This window comes from Thunnus maccoyii, chromosome 1 (genome assembly GCF_910596095.1).
Source record: "Thunnus maccoyii chromosome 1, fThuMac1.1, whole genome shotgun sequence".
Lineage (NCBI taxonomy): Eukaryota > Metazoa > Chordata > Actinopteri > Scombriformes > Scombridae > Thunnus > Thunnus maccoyii.
Genome location: NC_056533.1, coordinates 35,962,913 through 35,989,421, shown reverse-complemented (window position 1 = coordinate 35,989,421; position 26,509 = coordinate 35,962,913). Strand labels below are relative to the sequence as shown.

The window sequence follows — 26,509 nt, the reverse complement described above, 5'->3', positions numbered from 1 at the left end:
CCAAACAACAGAGATTTGAACCCATCTTAACCCTTAAATTGCAGCTAAACTAATGAAACAGCAGCAGCCTCACAAGTCTGTGATTCAAGTTACTTTTAGAGTAAAAACAGACAATAAATAGTTGCATATAAACAAGAACGATGAGTCTAAATTTATTCTTAAATTTGTTGAGGTTCCTTAAAATTCCACAGCTTTGACTTTATTTAAATAGTTTCTTATTCTGTTATTTGTTTGGTCTTTTTATAGATATTCTTTTTATATTTATGGTTCATGTTTAAGTTCAAACCTTAAACAGCAATAACACCAACTCTGACGCAGAGTTCGACAATGACGTTAGTGTTTCTGAAATGGTTACAGCTCGCTCGTGAAGTAATTAAGTGTATATTTTAAGTTATTGTGACATAAACATTGTAATTGTAATCTGTTTTCTACTAATTAACGAGTGCAAAATATCATCAGAGCAGAGAGAGACGATTCATCCAGAGGGCCCCCGGGAGGCAGAGAGGTGAGCCGCTGTGTGTGGAGGGTGGGGTGCAGAGGATCCTTAAAAGGACTCTATTCAGTCACAAGGCAGCGCTGACGCCATGTACAACCCACCCAGTTGGGCAAATACAAATTTACCGTAATTTTATTATTCCTGTGAGTCAGCACTGTATGCTATTTACCTCAGCTACTGCCAGAACAACACTGAGCTCACTGAGACTCAGACACCAAGGTGAAAGACGCGTTTGTTGTCTGTACCTGGAATATCTGGGTGTTGACCCTCCAGGAATGACTGATCTCTGCAGTTTGTTGATTATGTAACTTTCAAACATCTTTATGTAGCTTTTCTGTATGAGCAGCATGTGTCATAAGGGAAACCTGAACCCATTACATAAGGTAACAACCAAAGAGTTTTTTATTTGGCATTGATTGATTCGTTTTCAGAGTAGAAACATTCAGACATTCTGCAACATGAACAGTAAGGTTCACAGTTTTTCAAGTCTGTCTTAAAACATCAGTCAGGTGTCCGTATGAGCAGTGAAAGAGGTTTTCCTCCTGTTCATACTGGCTATTAAAAGATCCTTCAAATGTGCTTTCAATGAAAGTGATGGAGGCTAAAATCCACAGTGTGTCTGCACAGTCATTTAAAAGTTGATGTGAAGCTTATATGAGGCTTCAGCAGTCTGAGTTAGTCATATCAAGTGGATATCTGACACATTTACAGTCTTTTTAGCATCAAATTCCCTCTTTGTGTTTCCCTGTTGAGCTGCAGGTGGAAGTATAGTAACAAAAAGAGGGACTTTGACACTAAAAAGACTGTAACATTGAAAGATATCTACTTGATTTGACTCATTTGGACGCTGAAGCTTCATAATAGCTTCAGATAAACTTTTAAATAGATTTTTGCACAGAAGGAGGACTGTGGATTTTGTCCCCCATCACTTCCATTGTAAGTGCATTATGAAGGGATCTTCTAATGGTCAGTATGAACAGGAGGAATGATTACAGCAAGAAAAACATGTTTCAATGTTCATTTGAACACCTGACAGACTTGAAAAACCGAGAACCCGTCCTTTAAAGTAGAAATTGAAAGACATTCTTATGTGAGGATGATGAGGCAAAAATGTGTTTTTCCTTACATGATATTTTGTGTATCTTTTTTCTGTTTATCACTTCCTTGTTTTTAATCTGTCCCATCTCAAGAGCGTTTAGTGTTTTATTGATGAATTTATAAACCATAGCGTTGTCCTCACATTGACATGATGTTTGAATTTGCATTTGAACTGACACATTTAAGGATGAGGCTGGCTTTATACCACATTTTTCTTATCGTCTCATGAAAAGACCAAAACCAGAAATGTGTCAGTCCGTCTCTCAATACTTTCTACTTTGACTTCCTTGTCTGTGGTATTCAATCTACTGAAGATATATATATCTTTTAAAATGGGTCACAAATATATAGTTTTGTTTTGTTTTTAAAAAGGCTCAGAAGTTTCCTAAAGTAGCTGGGCACTGTAGTTTTTAGCAAACGTTACTAAAACAGGAGAAAATTGTGTATTTGTTGGGGACTATTTTCAGCGGCGGATTAATACACATTTGGCGGTCTAGAGAGCTAGTACAGCAGTATTTCTGGCAGCAGGATGGTGTATAAAATAAACTACAGTATGTGTGTTTATGATAATGAAGGAACATGTCACTCAGTGCAGCGGTGCGGCTCACTGGTGTGTTTTTAATATATTTTGGACGACAACGGAGGTCTACGACACAGAGGAAAAAAGATATATCAGACTTTGGATACACACATAATACTTGTAAGCAGATCAATTTATTGTAGGTTTTGGTCTTTTCATGGATTTGTTGACAATATGAAAAATATAGACTATTGCCAGACTTTAATGAGTGAATAAAATGTGGCTACAGCAGACACACACGTACAACTCGGAAATTGAATTCTCAGTCTTTGGTTTATCATGCAGCAGGTGACAGTATGTTGGAAGAAGGCACAGCCCCCCCCCAAAATACAGCAACAATGACACAAAACAAGTGCACAAATGAAAGCAAAGTTGGAAAAAAAGAAACAATAATAGTAACACACTGCAATGGTTACGGCGAGGTTATTTCCTCTGAAGCTACACACATGAAACTGATAACAGGTTCATTATACCGACACCTGCTCCACAGAAACGCCGTGCACTGCACAGCCTCGTGGAAGATGATAAGAGACTAAACACACAGAAAACGAAAGACTCAAACCAGCCGACATGACAAACTGTGAGGTCATGAACAGTACCACTTCATCCTCTACACATTAACTATGAAACATGGAGTTTATTCGCCCCGGCCGTGTGTTGCTGATGCTGCTGTAGTCTAATACAACAGTACTGAATCTCTCTCTTTTATATAACAATCACCGGCTCAGTCCAGCAGAGACTCTCTGTCACTGTGTGAAATCAATAAATAAAAGGTTGTATGTAGACAAAAGTTTCTGCTTAAACCAGACACTTGTGGTCAAAGCTTGATCGAGTTTGTTTGATTTCTTCCTACGACTTAGTTTTGCTTAAATATTAACTTTGCACTCATCTAGGAAGGTTCTTGTTTATTTTTTTAAGATATATTTTTAGGCATTTTTGCCTTTAACCGAGAGCTGATAATGGAGACGGGAAACATGGTGGCGAGAGATTTGGCTAGCACAGCGCTACCGTCAGAATCTATGTACACAATTGCCGGATGATGTCATATTGCGTTGCAGCAAAAGTTGCACCAACTTTTAATCCAGGTAAAAAGTTTTCTCCAGGTAAACCCAATTTATTTTACCCCCCCCCCCCCCCGCTTTCATTCTTTATGCTAAACTAAGCTAACGTTAACCACCTGCTTCATATTTAGCGTGCAGACATGATATGAGACGGTGGCATCAATCTTTCCCAAAGTTTCCCAAAATGTCAAAGTTTTCCTTTTGACAGTTAAATTTAGAGTTGCATCAGGTTTACTTCTACCTAACTTTTGCAATAAGTCTTCCACATTCAAAATCCAAACTTGTCAAACTGAAGTCGGAATGAATCAGCCGCTCCAGATGCTCAAAATGACTCGGCCACAGTTCCCGCTCCACATCGTATTTATATAAAGAGCGTTTGTTAAAATCAATTGAAATTGAACTCAACCATTAATACTGGGGTTTCCATCTTCATGTATTCATATACTAAACTTAAAACAGCGCTCTAATGTGCTTAATGACAACATTCACCTCCGGGTGACGTTAGACGGATTGTTTCCTGTGATGAGTCATCGTTTTTTTCCACGTCGTATAACAGGAACGAACAGCAGGAAACTGACACTGACACCTTCAACTTCACCGACTGTAATGATTGACGTGAAAACACTTTAACACACATTTTAAAGCAGAACCCCCCCCCCGCTGTGTTTTAACTCCTACAGAAATTATAGTGAGTTTAATGGGTACACAAATACATTTCTTCCTGGAACCTGACATCATCATCAGCTCATTCGACCAACATCTAAATGCCGATCAGGATATGTGGACTGTTTTCTGTGGTAAAGATCTACAGCAGACTACAGTGAACCAGACAGATGTTGCCGTCTATAAATGTAAAACTTGTATAGAACAAAGTATTTCATCAATAATTTCACCAAACAAAATTATATTACAATACACACAATGAAAATAAACTCAGAGCAATAAAATTATTACATATAATTAAAATATATTATGAAGGGGCAGGGAACACAACAGACAAAAAAATCACATTACCATGATGTAGCACCCTGCGGGATGTAGAAATTTCAATAATTCAACCTTTCAAATCATCTTCACTAAAATGGAAAATGGATTTTTGTGTGGAGCAAATGTTCTTTTAAATAATTAATTCCTCTTTGTTCTTTCTTAGTGAAGCTTGCTGCTGCTGCTGCTGGCTGGTTCTGCCGGACTCCTGCTGATCCTCTCCTGTATTCTTTTTCTGGATTTTACTGCAGCGAAGAAGAAGACACAACAAAAAGTGAGTTATTGTTAGAAATGAACACACCCGTCCTTCGTTATCAGTGAGGTTTCTCTACAAACTATATCCCGAGAAAGAGTGAACTCACCATCAGTACATTCCACCTGGGGTCTCTCCCACTGTCCCTCTGCCTTACAGCGAACTACCGGTGGGTGGCGCTGTGTAAACCCTGGGTTGCACTGATACCGGATGATGGAGTTGACAGGGTACTCCTCCCTCCTGTTACCGAACATGTGAGCGTTCTCCACCTCCGGCGGGGCGCCGCAGGACACTGAGGACAGAGGTCAACATATCAAACCATGTCTCCTAGAAATATGTTTATATACTATTAAACTGCAACAGGAAACGTAATTCCAGACGAATAATGTTTTCTGCCAACACAACAAGGTTGTTCAGTCAAGTGTTTGGCAAGTCACAAAAATATTAATACTGAACGTATGAGTAAAACGTTCAGTGGCAACGTATTTCCTGTTTTTCACGGCCAAAATATCTGAGTTTGCAGTACAATGTCTGGTAAAGTTTAGGTACTGGCAGCACTTAGTTAAGGTTAGACCATCTTTTATCTTGTTGTTTTGGTTTTAATCCCATTTCAAGCAACAGTAGACAGCTGTTTCCTGAAAACAAGCTCTGCTAAAACAGTATGCTACTTGCTAGAGGTATTCACTAGGGGATGTGCAGAGGGCCCAGTATTTGTATTTGTATTTGTTGAGGCAGCAAAATTATTTGTATTTGTATTCGAATGAAAGTGGGAAGAGGCCTAAAAAAATACTGTTTTTGTTTTTATTACGCTTTTAATTAGAAAATTAAAGTGTCAGTAGCTCCAGGAGTGATGTCCAAATTAGGAAATGTGCGTCATGTAGCAGGTGGATGTGACTCCCCTCGTTGAGACCTGCTGATAGACGTAACAGCGGAGCAGAGGAGAGACACTGAGATAGAGATGTAACCGACCTGCATGCTGGTATTTGACTTTTTTTTTCTTCCCGAAAACAAATAATTTTTAAAATATTTGTATGAAACAAATATTTGTAAGAAACCCCACTATTTGTGCTTTTTCGAATAACGTATTTGTATTCTGACACACCCCTAGTATTCACAGTTCCACTTGGTTCCTATAGTCACTGAGACCCGACCCAGGACTCGAGTCGGTCCTGATTATTCTCAGTCTGATCGGGTGGGTGGGGTACCGGTTTTGTTGGGTCTTGGGTTTGTGTGTCAGACTCTCTATTAGCTCTGCTCATGTGATGTGTCATTATCACCGCAGGGGAAAATGTGTGTTTACAGGCAAGACGGAGAGTGTGAGCTGTGGAGCGCAGGGAAAAAATGACATGTTTTGCTCTTTTCGACTGCTGCAGCTTGTTAATTGCTGGAGCATCAGACTGCTGCTGTTGCTGTTTTCTCTCATTTGGGTCTGTTTGTTGGTCTAATTACTGCATCCACTGCACTTTTCTTTCCTGATCTGAATGTTTGCAGGTTGGGTTCGGGCAGGTCTTCCATGGGTCCATTTCAGTTCAGCTCACCAAAATTTTAGACCCATGAGACCTGTAATACCTGCTCTGCAGCCAACGGCAGATATGCAATGTTAGCAACTATGTAGTGAACAAAGTGGAGCAGTTAGCTACAGTAAAAAAACATGTTTTTTCAGGAGCTGGTGACGGTCAGAATAGAGCTAAAAGGAGAGTCAATGTCAGACTGGATGTGCAAGCATTTAAACGTTTGCCAATACATTTACCATAGCAACCACATCAGGCAATAATATCTGCTCTCTAGTGACTGAATATCAATCGATGCAGCTTTAAAGGCTTTGCTACAGACCGGAGCAGATGTGAAGCCTGAGCCGGCGTACCTGGGCCTTTCTTGCAGGTGAATGGCAGGTGGTAGTTGCAGGGCACGTCGTTCCACTGGCCACTCTCTTGCCAGATCATCACCACACAGTCTTCTCCGGCTTTAAAGTAACTATCAGGCTGGTTCGGCCTCCAGTTTTCATATTGCTGAAGAAGAAAAAGGAAATAGAAACATTCTTTACTACAAAGCAAACCTCAGCACAGAGTAGAGGGACCTCACAGCTTTACCTTTGAATTTTGAATTTTACTGTTTTTATCATTTTGTATTAGCTAAATTATACTATATTATCTTATACCATGCAACACTACTGTTTTTGTTGTTTGTTTTTCCCTTCATGTTTGTCCACAGCAAGAAATATCAACATCTAACTGCCAGATTGCCATGAAATGTAGTTTTTGTATGTTGTAGAGCTGAATGGATTAGTAGATCAATCAATCAGTTGAGCAACAAAACATTACTTTGCTACTATTTTAATAAGCGGTTAATAGTTTCAGTCGTTTTTAAAGTAAGAATGCCAAACAGTTGTTGGTTCAAGCTCCTCAAATGTTTGGATTTGATGCTTTTCCTTGTTCTATATGATAATAGATTAAATGTCTTTGGATTTTGCACCGTTGGTTGGATAAACAAACTATTTCAACATGTTACCTTGGATGTAATAATGTGTCTAAAATAGGGATTTTTCACTATTTTCCAGCAGTTTATGTGCAAAATGATTAAGAGAAAATAACTGGAAGATTAATAAATGATGAGAATTAATGTTATTTGCAGCACCAGTGTGTTGAGCCCCTGAGCTTTCCTCTAGCATTACAATCAAAAATAAATGTCCTCTTACACACAGGAATATCAAATGTAATGCAATACATTATTTACTTTGGTAGCTCCACTGCTGGTAAAGCTCTGAGAGTAGAATAATCATCAGTACTGTGTGTGTGTTTTTGAGTGTGTAATGAACATTTCAGCGTCAAGCGTCCGCTAGCAGGGTGTGTTTAAACTTTTAGGTCTCTTGCTGCAAAGGTGGCAGAAGTACAGATGATATATGTCTTTCGTTCTTGCACCTGTGCGCTGAGGAAGGTGCAGCGATGCAGCTGAGGTCGTGTTTATGCAGATCAGGTGGTGCAGAGCTATTTTGGTGATTGAGTTTTCACCTGCTCAGAGAACCTCTTATCACAAGTGTAAACAGCAATTTTCACAGCTTTTCACACATCAAAACCTTTTTATCTTTTACTGGTCGAGAGTAGTGGAAAACATACACTGCAGGTAACAGCTTCTCATTTTTAGCTGACTGTCATTGTCTGTATAATAACAGATGTCACCTGTGGCAGATTAGATCAGCTGTAGCTAATTAACTTTAATTGTGTAACGGGTACAATGAAAAGTTCTCTGGTGAATGTGCTCTCAGCAGCAGGAGTTGGTATTCACACTTAGATTGTTTGTCAGTGAAGATGCATCACTCTGTAACAACACTGTGGACTGTGTGTTTTTGTAGTTTGATAGAGACATAATCAGCTGATCACCTCACCTCACTTCAAGAATCTTAAACTCTGGTTCACATCAAATCAATATTTTAGTCTGATTAATTTAATAGTTCTGAATCAGGACCTTCAGTACTTGTATTAAGTAGCTCCTGAAGTACAGAAGGCTGCAGCATATAATTTGAATGTGTCAGATAATTCAATTCACATTTCATATATTATGCTTTTCATCTCATTTTTAGGTTATGAACATTAATTTGGCTGCTACTGGAAACCGTTTCTGCCAACCTAGAAGATTCAGTAAGGGATTTGAAAAGGTTTGGATTCAATAAGTGGATAAAATGCTATGAAACACCGTCCTTCACCCACCAGTGGAGTGCCATCTGTCCAGCGGAAGTCATTCTCTACTGTCTTGTCGTTCAGTCCGATCCACTGGTAGTCCTTTCCGTTCACTGCGGGCGGAAAAACATGTCGACAGAACTTTACTTTTCATTTTCTCTATGTCTCTACAGACACAAACACGCACACATACACCACGTTAAGCACTCACAGTTGACAAAGTGTTGCTCCTCCGGTGTGATGATGCTGACCAGATGTGCGTTCAGGTCCCTGCAGCGCTGCTCCGCGTCCAGCCACTCCTCCCTCTCGAAGAAGTGCAGGTAGCAGTTCCCCTGAAACTTAGTCCAACCTTTTTCACACTGCTGCTCATCTGCAGCCACAACACCAAGGAGGAAACATTGTGAAATATGTCACTTCATTCAATGTATGAACTTTCACTTAAATATGTCCCCTTTTTCAATTTGATGCTCTGAGACAAAGATAATATCTACAACTACAGATGGGTTGAAATACTAAAGCACTGAATCTGATGATGAGAAGCCTCTCATCATCAGATGCAGCTGTCTGTTAGTGCTTCAGCAGCTGGAACAGTGCTTGATGTTCTTCACAACCCATGTAGTGTTTCTGTTTAACATGTTCAGTTGTTGTCTTGTAAGTCAGTGAGGAACATATTATGCCACTGCGATGCCCGCAGTCAGTCCTGCATCCAGTACAAACTTGATGATGGATGGTATTTCCTTCCTGACGTGCTAATGTCCCAATACAGAAGGGAAAATTACACATAATTTCACTCTCAACAGGAAGGGCCATGCCCAACAGTAACGTGATTGTAAATTTCCACTTTTTTTTTTTCTTTTACTCAAACATTGAAAGGCTTCATTCTCTCCCATGCTCCACTTTAATGAGTTGGTTCAGCCAAACATTTCCACTTAGCCTTAGTAGCATTTAGCCGTGCAGAAAGCATTGGTTTTTATTTGCCCCAGAGTTTGAGATGTCCACCTCTGAGATTTCTGTTACCATCCCAATTTTCTGTCTGGTCACATCAGCATTTAAAACAGAGAAATTTCATGGCAAATTCAGTTACTTTGAATTAGTTTTCTAACTAACCGTTAGCAAGCTCGTTAGCTGTGATTTCCCTCTTCAATAAGATGTTATTAAAGAAAATGGTTTGCTATGCTGAACAAAATGCCAGAGGGATATAAACAGATCAGTAGAGAGAACATAGAGAAACTGCGAGCGATATCATGACTGGCCGTATGTCACATGGACCAGCCAATGTACTTTGTGGTGTGACCGCCAGTTTGCTCAGGGTAATCCGCAGACCCCACTGTGAACACGAGCATGGAAGGTCATTGTTGACCTTTGGATCAGTATGTGTGACAACATGATCTCAACTCAAGATCCACTCACTAGCCTTTTTCTGAGCTTTCAAGTGCCTCTCACAGTCTTCATCCACTAATGGAACTGGTTCAGGTGTCATCATACAACATCAAAGATCAGTGGTGAGGACCCTCCAACACGGAGCAGAACATCTTGTCAGTAAAGAGGAGGATAGAGAGATTGTCGCTTTGGGCCAGCGTGGGTACAAAAAGTGAATGACGAGAATGCGGCCCCAAGCATAATGAAGCTGGTGTCAATCACATGATCTCCGAGTGTAACTGTGGTCATGTGATGACACCTGAGCCAGTTCCATTTTCTGATGAAGACTCTGATATGCGGTTTAAAGCCCTGAATAAGCTAATATCTTGGACCTTATTTTGTCTCACTATGAACAACGTTCTGCCAAAGAAACCTTTGTTTGTTTTCTAAGTCCCTCCTCCCTTAGTTACTGTTGCTACACCAGTCTGGCGTTTAATAGTAACATGGCACATATGCAGTTTTTATTGATAATGGTGGCAGATTTACCACTCAAAATTGGCAGTAATTATTGGAATATTGGGATGTGTCAACGTGGCATCCAATACCAGGTCCTGAACAGGGATATTCTGAATGGAACCTGAAATCCTGTAAATGAATGTAGTTATCTAATAATATGCTGCCCTTTAATCTTGGAAGTAATGCTAGGATACAACGTTAGCATCTTAGAGGAGCAAATACTTTATTTAATCCATTCCTTAAAATTGTTCTGTTGTGTTTTGGATTTTGGACAAAAGAAAAATCTCTTTCTTTAGATACTTACTACTAGTAGTACTCTATGCTCATCACTTCGGCAACTTGGGAGGTCTCCAAACAGACCTGCTGAGTCATTTAGGTTGTTTAACTATGACTGGACAATTGCTGTTCAATAAAGGGGTATAAAAAAGGGTTAATTGTTCAGTGTTTTGAGCTGTAAAAAACTGAACAATTACTGCATTACTAGACGCTGCTTGTGGTAAGTGAAATATTTTTTTCTGTGATTTGGATGAACTGACCCTTTAGCTACTTTTACAGCCTTTTGCAGACCAGGGACATCACAGTTACACGTTTTGCATCTTCAACTGTTGGGCCACCAGCTACTACACATGACTTTGTATTTTCACAGAGCCACAGTGAGTAATGATGGTGATGTTTAGCATCTCTCTTTCGCTTCAGTTGTTTTTGAGAGGCTTTTGTTAGTATTTATTAGCTGAAGCTGATCTCGTACCGATCTCACAGCGTTCCCCTCCGTAGCTGGGCAGGCATAAGCATTTGTAAGAGTCTGCACTCTCCACACAGGTGGCTCCATTGGCACAAGGGTTGGAATGGCACACATCTACCTCTGCAAAAAAGGGGGCGGGTGACACTACTGTTTGAGCGAGGGGTGGGGATGGGAGGTGGTTAGGTTGGCAAACAAGAAGGGATGGGGGGTGGGGGTGGGGCTGTGATAGCAGGACTATCACACCTCAGGACTGATGGAGTTAGTGAACAATACTATCACTGCTGGAACTTCTGATCCAGATTAGACTTACAGCAAACTATGTTTTGTTTTTGATACATCTTATGATTTGAGGTCTTCCAGGTTACCTAATATATATGATATATAATGAAATGCATATTTATTTCGTTTTGCAAAGGCAATAACTAAAAATCACAATATTTGCAGTAAGTTTATGTTTGAATCTGTGGTTAGTTTCAGCAGGAGATCAGTATTCAATTTCCAGCAGGATTAGAGCACCCATATAATGCCAGAAAGCACATATGTTGCCCATGTTTAGCATGCATGCAGTGGAGCGGAGGTGGCGAATTGGCACAGCAGACCAAAAACAACATGTAGGCTGACGACACTTATGATAAACGTGTGACACAGATGCTGTGTAACGTCAGAGCAGAGCCGATACGTATTTGACAAACACCATAACATTCAAATCTGCCACACAAACACAGAGACCCATAACCAGGCACAGACAAAATGAACGAAAAGGAACACACAAAACAAAGAGCAAAAATATGATGCAAAACAGGACAGAACAGCAGGGAGAGAAAAAGGATTTTTGTTATGTCTGGTAATGCTGATTCACAAACAGTAAATATAATCAAGTGTTTATCTGAAAATATAACTTTAGGTCACAAGCTGATTAATAAACAGAATGCAGTCCAAAAATATAAAACATGCAAACTGCTCAACAACAAAGACATACGGAGAAACGTTACTGACGAGGTTTGTTAAACCAAAACATCATCACACAATTTTTAATGCAGTAGTTTTCATAGAAAGAAAGGAGAAGGATGAACAGCGTTGGGACTTACCATGGCAGAGAGCGACCCCGTCCTCTACTGTACATGAAGCACTGCCGCAGGGGTTGGGTTCACATGGGTTAAGGCCACCTAGAAACATAGGTAAAATGATTAAAATGTGATGCTCTGAATCTACAAGTGTAAATTCAGCAGTGGAGCTGTGATGCCTTTTTTTCTTTTGTTAAAGTTACAGTATTGTTGTGTTGAAACGGAGTTACCGGGGGTTTTGATTTTGTTGGTTAGATGAGTCTTAAACTCTTCCAGCACAGGACCATGTTCTGTTTCTTCATTGCTTATAGACTTACAAAGTTGTGTCATCAGCAAACTTTATCAAAGATTTAGGGCTGCAACTAACGATTCATTTTATTATTAATTTCCTAGAGTCCAAAGTGACGTCTTCAAATGTCTTGTTTTGTCTGACCAACAGTCTAAAACCCAAAAATATTATAATAATATTTACTATAATTTAAGACAAGGCAGCAAAAGCAGCAAATTAAACAATTATCAAAATTGTTGTTGATTATTTTTTTGTCTGATTAATTAATCAACTAGTCATAGCAGCTCCGCAAACATTTGTTGCTAATGCTTACTGACACAGCTGTTATTTTCTCAGTTCACTGATTAATCCTTGAGTCCATAAAATGTCAGACAACAGTAAAGTGTCCACAACAACTTCACAAAGCACAAGTTGACTTCTTTAAATTGTTTGCTTGTTTTGTCCGATCAACAGTCCAAAACCCAGAGATGTGCAGTTTACTGACATAGACTAACTAGAAGTATTTTGCATTTGAGAGGTTTAAGTTTTGCATAAAAAATGACCCAAACCGTTAACTGATCCTTTTCTTTCCATTAAAGATTCAACTAATCATTTCAGCTCTTGACCAAAACATGTAAAACCCGCAGTAAACTCTGTTAAACATTATATCATGAGGGTGCAAAATCCCTATAAGTTTGAACAAACCCTGCTTTCCGTACCATCCACACACTCTATCCCTTGGTTTTACAGAATACAAGACAACAAATTGTAAAATATGTAATATTACCTAACAACCAAAGACACAAAGTACAAAATTGTCATGTGAAAGAATAGGTAGACTTACCCTCCACAGAATCAGTTTCTGCCACAATGCCTGGTGCCTGCACAGAGACTGGTGTAGCTGCAGTGGCAGGGGCAGCCAGTCCTGCAGGGGCGAATGCATGGCCGGGGGTCTGATAGACATTATTAGGAGTCTGTGCTAGTTCAACTCCACTCAGCATCTGCTCTGCTCCTGTGGTGCTCTCTGTCAGTACCCACTCACTGGACGGAGAGGGCAGCACCACTTGTGGCAGATCTCCAGAGGGAGCTCCTGAAGAAACGCCACTGGCTGTGGATGAGTGGGTATCTCCGCTGCCGGAGTAGATGCCACTGCCGCTGCTGCCGCTTCCTTCTCCACTGTACTCCGCTGACCCCTGTCCAAGCTCCATAGCCACTGTATTGCCTCCAGATACCTCTGTCATAAAATCCTCAGTCAAGAATGTAACACTGCCTTCTTCCCCGCTGGTAGAGGACTCCAATCCAGACATTCCTGATCCAGACCCAGAGTGGAAGCCTGAGCTTCCAGATCCTGACATATGTCCACCACTTCCCTGTCCGGAGCTGTAGAGTAAAAACCCAGAGGCCTCCTGCTCTACAGAAGATGACTCTGTAAGGTCAGTGAAGCCTGACCCCACAAAGGTAACACCTGAGAAGAGCCCAGAGCCACTTCCAGAGGCCGAGCCACTGAGATCACCACTGAGAACCCCAGATCCTGAGCCACTGAATGCCAGAGAGCCTCCACCAAGCTCATACTCCTTGTGGGTGATATGTGTGGATGCATCAACCAGTTCATCATCTACAAGTAGTATCTGAGCATCTCCTGGCTGTCCACTGGCACTTCCAGAGGCTCCTGATGGGAAACCACTGAACCCAGAAAAGTCCCGGCTAGTGATGAAACTGGACGACATGCCAGAGAATTGTCCACTTTGTCCACTTTCCATGGAAGAGCCACTCTCTGCAGAGCCAGATCCACTGCCAGATCCGGACAGGTCCCCACTACCACTGACCACTCCAGAGCCTGTTTCAGATAAAGGGAAGATAAGGATCCCCACGCTCCCCTCTTCGGCTTCTTGGAGTCTTCCTGAAACTGAACCTCCTTCAGCCAGAGTGCTGTCGATGCCTGAAAAAATGACAGTGATGTCGGATCTTTCTCCACTGAGACCTGATCCAGAAGCATCTGTACTGGTAAGACCCAATGTTCCGCTGGGCAGCTCTGCACTCACACTACCAACCAGGTCCCCTGAGCCAGACTGATCTCCTGAGCCAAACAAGTCTCCAGAACCATATAAGTCTCCAGAGATGACCTGATCTCCAGAACCAGACAAGTCTCCAGAGATGACACGGTCTCCAGAACCAGACAAGTCTCCAGAAATGACCCCATCTCTAGAACCAGACAAGTCTCCTGAGATGACCCGGTCTTCAGAACCAGACAGGTCTCCAGAGATGACACGGTCTCCAGAACCAGACAAGTCTCCAGAGATGGCCCCGTCTCTAGAACCAGACAAGTCTTCTGAGATAACCCGGTCTTCAGAACCAGACAAGTCTCCAGAGATGACACGGTCTCCAGAACCAGACAAGTCTCCAGAGATGGCCCCATCTCTAGTACCAGACAAGTCTCCTGAGATGACCCGGTCTTCAGTGCCAGACAAGTCTCCAGAGATGACCCCGTCTCCAGAACCAGACAAGTCTCCAGAGATGACCCGGTCTTCAGAACCAGACAAGTCTGAAGATCCAGACCCGTCTCCAGAGCCAGACAAGTCTCCAGAGTGACCCCCAGAGCCGCTATCAACCGCAGACCCTGAGCCAAAGTCTCCTGAGCCTGAACCAGAACCTGAAGACTCCACAGGGATGGGTTGGACGATGGAGGGAACAGCTAAAGAGACATATAAGAAGAGAGTGAGTTGCATGGGAAGTAAAAGAAATGTTTGGGCAGGTAAATAAAGCATTCAGTGTTCAGGACTGAAATATAGCTTACCAGGCCTCAATAAATCAGTAACTGTTGTTAGGTTCAGGAGAGCCTCCTGGATATCTGTGATGTTCAGTCCAGTTTCATTTGCAATAAGTAGAATATCAGCTGCAAGAATTAAACAGAGGAAAATTATATGCATTAATGAATGAATTCAGAACGAGCCCTTTAGATAGTTATAATTAAGTGTTTACCTCTAAAACAATATGCATCATATCTGGCGTGAAGGTCAGGGTAGCCTGCCCGGTTGGGGTCAGCGTACACAGTGTGTACTCCTCTCCTCCCCGCTCCACACCCAGCACGAGGGTTGGTGATGGGATAACGGACGCTACGATCCAAGAGCCAGCCAGCACGGCACTTGTCGAAACCCATTTTCCAGGCTGCATAGAGTTCTCCTGTGGAGGCCAGGATGGCATTCTGCGCTTGACAGCTAGAAACAGCCTCGTCATAGGTGAAACCCTCCGCAGAGCCCAAGTGGAATACCTCGCCTGTGGAGCAGATGACGAAGAGATGTAAAGATGGTGAAGAAGTGAAAAAAGTTGAAAATGGAGACATAAAGTCAGAGACAAACTGAAATTCTGATTAACCTGTCTTACATATGTTATACTCATATCATTCTAAGTCTGGTACATTTTGGTTAATTGTGATTCAAGTTTTTATGACTCCTATAGTTCATTTAAAAAGCTTACTGCTTGTTTACTGACAAGCATTTGGCTAACTAATTGATGTTAAATATAGCAAAAAAATTTTCATTACTTGTTAAAACTAAATTAAACGTGGATGCTAGCTTTTTAGCATAGACTTGTAAAAACCTTAAAGGAACAGTTTCAACATTTAGGACAATATGCTTACAGTATTTGCTTTCTTGTTAAGTCTTAGATGAGAGGATCAATACCATTTTTGTGTTTCTCCGTCAAGTATGGAGCTGGAGCCAGGAGGCAATTAGCATAAAGATTGGAAGCAGGGGGAAACAGCAAGCTTGTTTCTCCACCTCCCAACACCCCTAGAACTTGTATCTAGTCGGTTTAATCTGTACAGATTTAGAAAGAGTATCATTGTACTATTTCTTGACAAACAACCACACTTCTGTGTAGTGTCTCCTTGTTGCCTGGAAACCTCAAAGCAACGAAAAGGCTCTTGAAAGTCAGTGCTCTTGGATGCTGTTTGCCAAAAAATAGCTATAGCACATATCGTAACTCTCCTTAAAAACCACAAATTGTTGTATTTTTTACATTTCTGTTTGTGTACGAGTTAAACAAATGACATATATCACATTAACTGGTAAGCCAATGGCGGGTGGAGTTTTGAGCTTCAGCCAGAGCCAGGACAGCTGTTTCCCACTATTTCCAGTCTTTACGCTAAGCTATGCTAACTGCCTTCAGATTCAAGTTCAATTCTTCATGTACAGACAGTAGAGTGGCATCGATCTTCTTACAGCACGATGCATTAATTGGTTTTTTGGCCTTGTTTTCAGCAGAAACAAGAAGTGAACACAACACTGACATATTATCAGCTTTTAAGTTGATATGTTGATCTTGTTAGCAAACAGTTGCTTATTTCCACATCCAGCAGTTACAGAACAACATTATCATTCATTTGGAGTCATGTTTCTGTCCACCTGGTGAATGTAAGTCCAATATTCACTCTCTTTATTTTGTTTTTGCTCTCTACCAACTCCTGGGGGAAATATCTGTCTCTTTAGCTGCTAAATGTTCCACTATGTTCAGCAGCTAGTCGCTAACTGTTTGCCATTTGGTGCTGAGCAGGTAGTGTACAGTGAGTTTTTAGAGGTTTTTCTTTGAAAAGTGCTGCAGCCGAAAGCGACACTATGAGAGCACTGTGAGTGAAACAAAACAGTAAAGTTGCAGTTGGACAGCTAAACAATGAGCTGAAACTTGCTATAAAGCTAAGGGGAGCTGCAGAGTTTCTGATAATTCTCTGTAGGTTTCTCACCTTTGAGCCCATCAGCGTAGCAGTACACATCATATCTCTCATCTGCTGGCCTCAGACCATAGGACCGAACTCCAGGTTGATCTCCCAGATCTCCAGTACACTTATCTCGAGGGGAAACAATGGGATACCTAGAAAAGAGCAGATGTGAAGGCTTATTAAATGTCTTTTTAGAACAATAATCTCTCTGCCTCGTCTGAAAATACATGTCAGATTTACCTGACAGTCTGGTCCATCAGCCATCCTGCAGCACACTGGTGATATCCAGCCTCATATGCCGCCTGCAGCTGCTCTGGGGTGGCGATGGAGGCTCCAACACTCTGGCAGGCCAGCTGGGCCTCAATGAAGGTGAGGACATAGCGACCAGATCCTGGGCGGTAATGGAAGACCACACCTGCGTACAGAAAGAAGAAGAAAAGAAAGAATCTCATGTGGTGGAGCCTTTTTATTCAATATTAGGAGTTGGACCACACTAGACTGTCTTTGTGACGTTACAGTTACTATAACATGCACCAGCAGTTCCATCACTGACCAGTTGAAGGCATCACAAAGCTTTCACTGGGCTCCCTGGCCACCTCAGGCCTGGCAGTGACTGGCTGTATCCACTCGGTGATGACTTCAGTGACGCTGGGCGGCTGAGGCTCCCTGGACACGTCAGGCTCGGCGGTGGCTGGCTGTATCCACTCAGTGATGTGCTCAGTGGCGCTGGGCGGCTGAGGCTCCCTGGACACGTCAGGCTCGGCGGTGGCTGGCTGTATCCACTCAGTGATGTGCTCAGTGGCGCTGGGCGGCTGAGGCTCCCTGGACACGTCAGGCTCGGCGGTGGCTGGCTGTATCCACTCAGTGATGTGCTCAGTGGCGCTGGGCGGCTGAGGCTCCCTGGACACGTCAGGCTCGGCGGTGGCTGGCTGTATCCACTCAGTGATGTGCTCAGTGGCGCTGGGCGGCTGAGGCACCCTGTCCACATCAGGCTGGGCGGTGACTGGCTGTATCCACTCAGTGATGTGCTCAGTGGCGCTGGGCGGCTGAAGCTCCCTGTCCACATCAGGCTGGGCAGTGGCTGGCTGTATCCACTCAGTGATGTGCTCAGTGGCGCTGGGCGGCTGAGGCTCCCTGTCCACATCAGGCTTGGCGGTGGCTGGCTGTATCCACTCAGTGATGAGCTCAGTGACGCTGGGCGGCTGAGGCAGCGGCAGCTCGGTGGGGCTCTCTGTGAAGGTGAAGTCCACAACGGTGGGCTGCTGAGTCTCCACCTCTCCAACCGCTTCGCTCTCTGTAGTCGTCCTCCTGAAGAACACCTCCGGGCTCCGTGTCTCCGTGCTAACACTCAACACATCACTTCCTTCTCTTATGATACCTGAACCATCTTCATCAGTTAAGTCTGAAGGTGAGGGAGGAGAAGAACAACTATGTTAATTCACTGCAACAGGTTGTAAATGGTGCATAATTGGCATTAGCTGATTGGCTGCTTCATTCATGCTTCGCCATCGGCTGCTTAGCTACCAGCTGACTAGTTACATCCATCAATATAATACAGGTGTATAGGGTGTGCTTTATAACATGACACATTTCACTAATACTCTATTATATGTTACACACTATTATTTTTGTTTTTTTGATATGCTTCTGAATGAAATTGAATATTGGAGTATTGGTGAACATGATAATGGGCAGAATAGCACTCTCAGTATCTCCACTCTTTGAGTAAACGAGGACTTACCCGTGTAGCAGAAGGCGTCATAGCGAGACTCAGGAAGTGGGTATCCTGTCTGGTTTGTGTGGAGGTAAACAGTTCGCACCCCCAGCAGACCTCCTCCGCACTGCGGTCGTCGAATGTTGATGGGGTAGCGGACGCTCCTGTCTCCCAGCCAGCCAGCGTTACAGACATCCATCCCACCCTGCCAGGCCAGGTACAGCTGACCTGTAGTGGCCAGCTGAGCGCCATGCTTAGAGCATTCCACCACAGCCTCAGAGAAGGTGAACTTTTCTGCAGAGGCGGTGTAGAAAACTTTGCCTGTATCGTATAAGGGAGGTTATATTATTAAAATTAAAAAATGACCTTTAAATACACAAAGAACATCTAAAAATGTATGAAAATTCCCACAACAGATTCATTGTGTACCTGTCATCCTCTCGCTAAAGCAGTAGACATCATAAGTCTCATTGAGTTCTCTCACTCCATAAGTCCTGACCCCAGGAAGTTCCTCTTTGTCACCGTAGCAGTTCACACGAGGATCACGGATTGGGTACCTTCAGTCAAAGACAAATGAGCTTTGGTTTCTTAAGTATGAAATAGTTAACGTATTGCTGCTTTTCTGCAGACAACTATGAATTCTCTGATGTTGGAGCATTCATGAACGCACCACTAAGGAGTGTTTAAAAATCGTCCCTTCTAGAAACTGTGCAACACATCACAATTCTGACAGAAAATGAATTTAATAATTAAACAAAAGTGACAAACTGTTCAATGCAGGGAATGATTTAAAGCACATTTTTACTCATAATTAAGCTGTTATACAAACATATACATAACATAAACATATACAGCCTTAAACCTATACTAGTTATAGTATATATAATAATATAATATAAATATTTTAAATGTATGTAATGTTAGAAAGTACATAGACTGTGCATTTGTCAGTTGGATAGCTTGTATTTGTTAAGACACTTATATATAATATGTTTATAACTGTCATCAACACATGAATCTTCATTAATCGGCAGTCATTGTCCGTCATGTTACAGCACAGACTGACCTGACTGTCTGGTCAGAGAGCCAGCCAGCGTCACACTGGTGGAATCCATCATCATAAGCTGCTTGAAGCTGTTCAGGTGAAGCCAGGACGGCGCTGTTCTGGGTACACGCAGCCTTCGCCTTCTCGAAGGTCAAACTGTAGCGGCCCATGATGGCCCGGTAGTGGAAGACGATACCTACAGAGATAAAGAATAGTTTAAAGTGTAGCTTCACTGATACTGGAGTTCTTATCTGTATCTATTTACAAATCTGATATCAGCTGATAGTAATTTTTAAAAACATAAACACATAATATAACCAAACAATTTTTTGTTACTTATGGGTCGACATATAAACAGATACTGATATGTCTGCCATGAACTAATATCGGCCGATATATCAGTCCAGCTCTTGTTTAAAGGTGAATTCAGTAAAATGTTTTCAAGACCACAAAACTAAAAAAACACTCACAAAGTCTCTACAAAAGGTTAAGTAAAGAACAATTATCCAATTTTATTTTAATAATAAAACATGTTTAGAAATTTTTAAACCTAATCTGGATTTGCATCAAAGTATCACAGCGACAGATGATGATTTGGTGACGGTGGTAACTTGATTTTACTTAAAACCTGTCTGAGAATATTATGGCTTTGTAATGAAATCAATTTGTGCAAAACGTCAAGTCTGGTTCATGACCACTGAGTTATTTCTGTAATACCACGGCAACACATTTTGCAGCATGTTGCACTTCTAAATCTGGTCACAGCTTATGTCAAACAGGCCACACCCACGTGAATTTGGCAACCAATTAAAGGAACTTTTTCAGGGATATTCAGATCTGTTGTATCCACCGCATTTGTCTCTCTGACTTTATGAGACACTGATCTGACACTCCTTAGCGTACCTTGAACCTGCACATTGATATCGTCGTGGTTGTCCTCGATGTCGTGTTGAACCTCGCAGCGGTAGACTCCCGTGTCGCTGGACCGCAGTTCAGATATCTTGATGGTAGCGTCTGTCGGGGTTGTCGGGTAGCCCGTCAGTTGAACCCTGTCCAGGTAGCTCTCGCCGATACGCACCTGTCCTTCCAAGGCCACTAAGATGGTCGTGACTTTTTCCTTGGTGATGAGGCTCCATTTGATGCGGTGAGCGAAGGGGGCGATGGTGGGAGCTCCTGGGTCTGGGACAGTGTGGTCCTACATGGAAAACAACAACATTCACCAATTTACTTCATACTTCCTTACAGGGTGTGATGCAGCTCCTTTAAAATGTATCCTTATGAAATGGGTGACAGCGAGCTCTCTTCATTATCCCGAGTTATGTGGAAATAGTTTCTGAAAATACACATTACTGTTAATTTTTTAAATGTATTTTATTGATGCTATGAGCACCAAAAACTAATTTACATTTATATATTAGAGTGGAGGAAGAAGTTTTTATTTAGTTACCATTAAGCTGAAACTGCACGACTGCCAGAGGTTAGTAGGAAAATCTGCTTTTTTTGAAATTACAATAAAAAACAAATTGAATTTGGGAGCAACAGTGTTTTTTTCTCGTTTTATACCTCTGTGTTTTGCAAGATAAGTCTTCAATTATCTGTCTCTTGATTTTTTCTTTTTTTAAAAAAATCTGTACACCTTTAAAGCTGTATTCATTTTTGGCCACTAGGGGGCAGAGAAACTCTGAAACAATCTGGCAGACACACAGTCATGACATTGGTTTATTACATAGCTGTTAGCTAACAATTCCCAGATATGGAGCAGAAATAGTACTCATCTCTCTGTCAAATATTCCCTCTCCTTTTAGCTCTTTTTTTTACAATAACCCCTGAGAAAAATATCTGACTCTTTAGCTCCAAGATCTTCCACTTTCCTCTCCAGCTAGTTGCTTTTGTCTGCTGGGCAGGTAGCGATGGTGGATTTATTGGATTTTTTTTGTTGAAAACAAATGTGCTATAAAATCAAAATTAGGTCATGAGCTAAAAGAGGCTCAGAAAAGCTGCAGAGCGTTCTTACATTTAATGTGGCGATTTGAGTCATTATTATAAAATATATTAAAAAGAAATAATTTAAGAGCTTCAAGCTATGTGAACAGTCCGCCATTTAAGCGTATGATAAATTTTTGTTGTTTTGTCCAGAAAATGTTTTTTTCTGGACTGATATTTAGCAAAAGCTCGTATTCACACACCTCAAAGTAACACGGTAATGTTAACGTTCCTCCCAGTAGAGGGCGCTGTGGTTTCTCCAGAGGAATGCCCACACTCAGCACATCCTCTGGATCTGTGAGAGAAAAACACAGAAAATAGGAAGAAAGACGACAACATATAAACTCTATCTGACTAAAAATGACAGATGTTTGAGATCTGTATCGAGAGAGATATAAGCATATTTCATACAGCCTTGATTTACGGTCATGATGTTTTCAGGTGCACTTCATGAAGATCAGAATGCTTTCTTACCCAGAAGTGAACGCTCTTCATAAACGTAGTCAAATGTTGCAGAGATGACATTCAGACACACAGTCAGAAGCACAGTCCACCTGATCATATTTTATCTGAAATAAGGAAAGGAAGGAAAATTAGCAAAATGCAAGTAAAACAATTATGAGTCATAATAAGAATTTCATTAATCCCCAGAAAGTTTTCTTTTAGGAACCGTCATCATGTCACCTTATCTCACTAATGATGGGATATAAAAGCATCGCTCTCATTTTTGTCACTGCTACATATAAAACAGCATTTATTGCTGTTTCTGTTTTGAAAATTAAATTAATTAATTTAATGTAATTGATATTTTTTCATTCAAATAAGTGCAGTACTGCATGAGAAAATACTGAAAACGATCAGAAATTAATTTTTTGTTAGTTAAGTTATGAATAAAACCAGACTTTTCACTACATTTCAAAGACATCTGTTCACTGATTTTGGAGATATATTATATCTATACATATATATAGTTATATATTAACTATGACACAGATGAATGAGATGGAAAACGACCTTCTCGGTGGAGGTGAGAAACTGTGCCACTGAATTTAACAATTAGATATCAAATAGTGCAAACAAAAGTGAAAATGTCTCATATAATAGAACATTTTTTCAGTCAAAGAGGGATCGATACAAGCTCTCATTCCACAGTTATGTTGTTAGCAGACCCCATTTCTCTACAGATACACGCAAAATACAAAGAAATCCTGCAATAAAGTCACATGCATTCATTCAAAACACATGTAGTAGTCCTACAGTTTAAACACTGCTCTGTCTGTGAATACGCTGCCGGTCCAGCCGAGTCATATCCAAATTAAAACACAAGTCGCTGATGTTCAAAGTCAAGTTAACAAATGATCTCTGAAGTCCAAGTCATTTGATGTACACCTCCAGACTCCTAAAACCAAACTGACATGATTCCAATTGAATGAATCCACAAAAGTCACACAGCAGCTACATTTCCGGGAGGAATGACACACGACCGCACGACCGGTTCATGTGAGCAATTACTCACTCTTTAACAACCGCCTCTTATTTTCTACAAGGAGGAAAACAAGGAGCTGCAGTTATTTCAAAAAGTAAATGTTTGCTGTTATTACATCTGAGCAACACTTCCTGCTCCTCCCTCCTCCTCCCAGTGAGGGACTTGTGAAGAGTGAAGAGACTTTTCCTAAATTCGGTTCGTATGTTCCAGTCTCAACACAATAATAATACAAAATTAACTCCATTACTTAATATGTGAAGAATCTAAAAGAAGTGCATGAGGAATATTTGCTCATTAAACCACAAGTTATAAGTAGTTTTTGAGGTATTCGGACTTTGATTCTCATTTTATACAATTTCACTTTCACCATTTGATCCTTGAGTATGCTACATGCTAATACTTGTTTACTTAAGTACAATTTTAAATGCAGGACTTTTACTTGCAATTAAGTATTTTTCCACCATGACATTTCTACTCTTACAGAACTTAAATTCATCGACAACATGGTTTAAAACCCTTGATAATTCTCATGAAGATTGAACCTGCCATAACTGATTTTTTTAGCTATATCATGACCTTCTAAGTTGATTTGTTGGACTTGTTAGCAAACAGTTGCTTATTTCCACATCCAGCAGTTATGGAGCAACAACATCTGGTGAATATAAGTCCAATATTCACTCTCTTTAAGCTCTGTTTTTGCTCTCTACCAACACCTGAGAGAAATATCTGGCTCTTTAGCTGCTAAATGCTCCACAACGTTCACCAGCTAGTCTACAGCTAACTATGTCTGTTTGCCATTTGGTGCTGAGCAGCAGTACAGTGGCTTTTTAGAGCTTTTTCTCTGAAAACAGCTGCCTGCTGCGGCCCAAAATGACACTATGAGAGCGCTGAGAGTGAACTAAAACAGTAAAGTTGCAAAGTCGCAGCTAAAAAATGAGCTAAAACTCACTATAAAGCCGAGAGGAGCTGCAGAGTCGCTGATAATCTCTGTAGGTTCATCACTACGAGCCGCAACCAACACATTTGGCTACACATGGTGATTTCATACATTCATACGTCATTATAAATATTGATTATAGCCGCTTCAGAGATTCATGACTAAATAGACAGAAGAGTTTATCACTCAAAAACTGATGTACTTCATCTGGGCTGTGTAGGTGTGGCAACGGCCTGACACCATAAACGAACAAAACCTACAACTTTCATCCTGATTTTGACTCAAATATTACTAAACTCTGACTGGTGCACGGAAATATGTGACATCACCGTTTCCCAACTGAGACCTGCCCACTTCAAACCAGTGAGAAGAGCTCACACAGATATACAAATACAGAAGTCTCTCATGGGAAATAACCAAAACTTTTCCTTCAGGGTCTCTCAGTAAAAGGATTGGAATACAAATAATAAAATGTCACTCCTAGATTTTACAGTTGGTCAGCAGCACCGAAAGCACAGAGAGTTCACGTAAACAGCTCAGAAACCCTGGGACAAATTGTCACTGGGGCATCAGACCAGGTGTGGATGCAGCTCTGGCACTCAGCACAGATTCAACAAGCTCCTGCAAACTGCTCTGAGCTGCGGAAATCTAACACACTTTCTACAACCTGAACAAATTGCTCACTTATCGCCAGAGATGCAGTGAAGCAAAGGCGAACACTCCTGTCTGCTTTTATTTGCCAAATAGAGTTTATGTAACTCGTAAGGCTGATGTGAAACTTCATGTGGAGAAGTTTCTTTGGTTTCACGTCTATGTAGGACCCAAAACTCAACTCAGCTGCTCCCAGATGTACATCTGATCTGTTAAAAGTTGCCTTTCTTCAGAACCTGGAGGGAGTGTCTCCTCAGGACTGAGACGTGGTGTTTGGACTTAGTGACAGTTCATTAGCAGCTGAGTTGTGTGTGTGTGTGTGTGTGTGAGTCGTACCGGTGGCCGGCCCCCACACTGAGCTCATTGAGCTGCTGTGGTGAGCTCCACTCCCAGAGAGACCAAGGGCCCATAAGACCAGATCTGTTCCCCCACTTGAAGCCTGTATTATGGGAGCTCTGACGACACCGGGGCCTATGTAAACAGCACGGTGTATATATTCCAGAGTCTGCCCTTTTTCCATCACGTCTCAACACTGCAAACATTCAGGAAGGAGACTCGGAAAAATGTGAGACATGATGGGAGGAGCTGAGGCCATGACAGGACAACTCCTCACCTGTACATCTATTTTTTCTCCCTACATGAGGCACTTTTCTCATGTGAACAATCAGGTTTGAACAACCAGTTTGTCAAATACAATCAATAGATTCTCTACATTATATTAAACACACTTTTGAAACAGAAAAAAATCACTTTAATATTCCTCTACTACTATTTAAAGTTTATTTTATAGATATATTAACATTCTGCAGTACTTTCATCAACATAAGCTGTTTTTAAATCTGATTAAAAATATAATTAACTCAAATATAAGTGTGTGTGTGTGATACACAAGAGTGATTAAACTGACATTCTCATACTTTGAGGTACTTTATCACTTGTGGAAGACCAAACAAATAAAGTTTATAGTTTTGACATGTTTGTCTTCTATGTAGTAAAAGTAATGACAGATTTGGTTTTAGTTTGTTTCATTTATTTCATTTCATTTTTGTCAAATTTATTCTGATGTTTTTTATTTTATTTTATGTTATTTGTCAAGGCCGTTCAGATATTAAACCGATATGATGCTGACATATTAATTGTCTAATAGACAGACATGTTTTTCAAGTTTTAGGTGAAAAACACAAATCTAATCTGTTGATTTCCTACATATCTTCTTTTTGAAATAATTTTTTCCTTCTTCAGAAATAAAATTTCATATTGAATATTTGAAGACAAAAAGAAGACAAGACTGAATATGAATCCACGTGTCGATTCAGGAGGTACAGCAGAGTTTAAACTCATCTGAAATTCACTTTATCCGTCTTTTCAGACTTGAATATGTCTTCACAATGAATGATATTCTGTGTTAAGTTCAATCACAGGGATGTGAGTTAATGTAGATGAGAACAGAGTATCTTAAGGTAAAAGAGAGCATACATGTTCATGTTTCTTCATAAAAGGAAACTTTGTATAAAACTTTTTTATAAAAAGAATATTACCCACCTGTTGCAGAACTTCTTCTTCAGTGGTGTATTTTTTGGCTCAGTGGAGTTCCAGTTTGCCAGGTTGTGAGTTTAAAAGTTCCAGTGAGCAGAAGCAACAGCTCAGGATGCTTGGCTGTGTGCAGAGGAAAGAAACTGGGACCAGGTCTGGCTGTCAAACCTCAGAGGAAACACCGGCGTCAAGCTGTTCACAGTGAAACGTGAGGAAGCCACGTTACCGCTTTCAAAATAAAACCAGGCTGCTGGGTAAAACCCTTGCCGCTAAGGAGGTGAGTGAGTTCAACACTGTAACATTTTTTTCAGACAAAGTAACATGTTTCATTGTCATTTTCACTTTATTTGT

General features: G+C 41.1%; 1 protein-coding gene across 1 annotated transcript; it reads right to left on the bottom strand.

The window, feature by feature from the left end:
* Positions 1-3,312: 3,312 nt before the first annotated feature.
* LOC121901781 (aggrecan core protein-like) lies at positions 3,313-26,220 on the bottom strand. The gene is made up of 20 exons (XM_042418745.1): positions 26,168-26,220; positions 22,026-22,120; positions 21,755-21,846; positions 20,472-20,763; positions 19,590-19,764; positions 18,953-19,080; positions 18,551-18,844; positions 17,363-18,211; positions 17,050-17,224; positions 16,834-16,961; positions 15,075-15,368; positions 14,890-14,988; positions 12,940-14,787; positions 11,852-11,929; positions 10,770-10,883; positions 8,358-8,516; positions 8,177-8,259; positions 6,337-6,481; positions 4,582-4,764; positions 3,313-4,464 (listed from the first exon to the last, which is right to left on the bottom strand). Exons 2-20 carry the CDS (start codon positions 22,111-22,113, stop codon positions 4,382-4,384), a joined length of 5,307 nt encoding a protein of 1,768 aa, XP_042274679.1. The 5' UTR covers positions 22,114-22,120; positions 26,168-26,220; the 3' UTR covers positions 3,313-4,381.
* Between the last annotated feature and the right edge of the window lie 289 nt (positions 26,221-26,509).

Excerpts from the sequence above, each read along its gene's own strand:
- LOC121901781 (XM_042418745.1), bottom strand. The coding sequence starts at position 22,113 with ATGATCAGGTGGACTGTGCTTCTGACTGTGTGTCTGAATGTCATCTCT. Across the intron at positions 15,369-16,833 it reads CTACGCTGATGGGCTCAAAG|GCGAGGTATTCCACTTGGGC; the intron begins GTGAGAAACCTA and ends TCTGCTCCACAG. Across the intron at positions 4,465-4,581 it reads CCAGGTGGAATGTACTGATG|TAAAATCCAGAAAAAGAATA; the intron begins GTGAGTTCACTC and ends TCTTCGCTGCAG.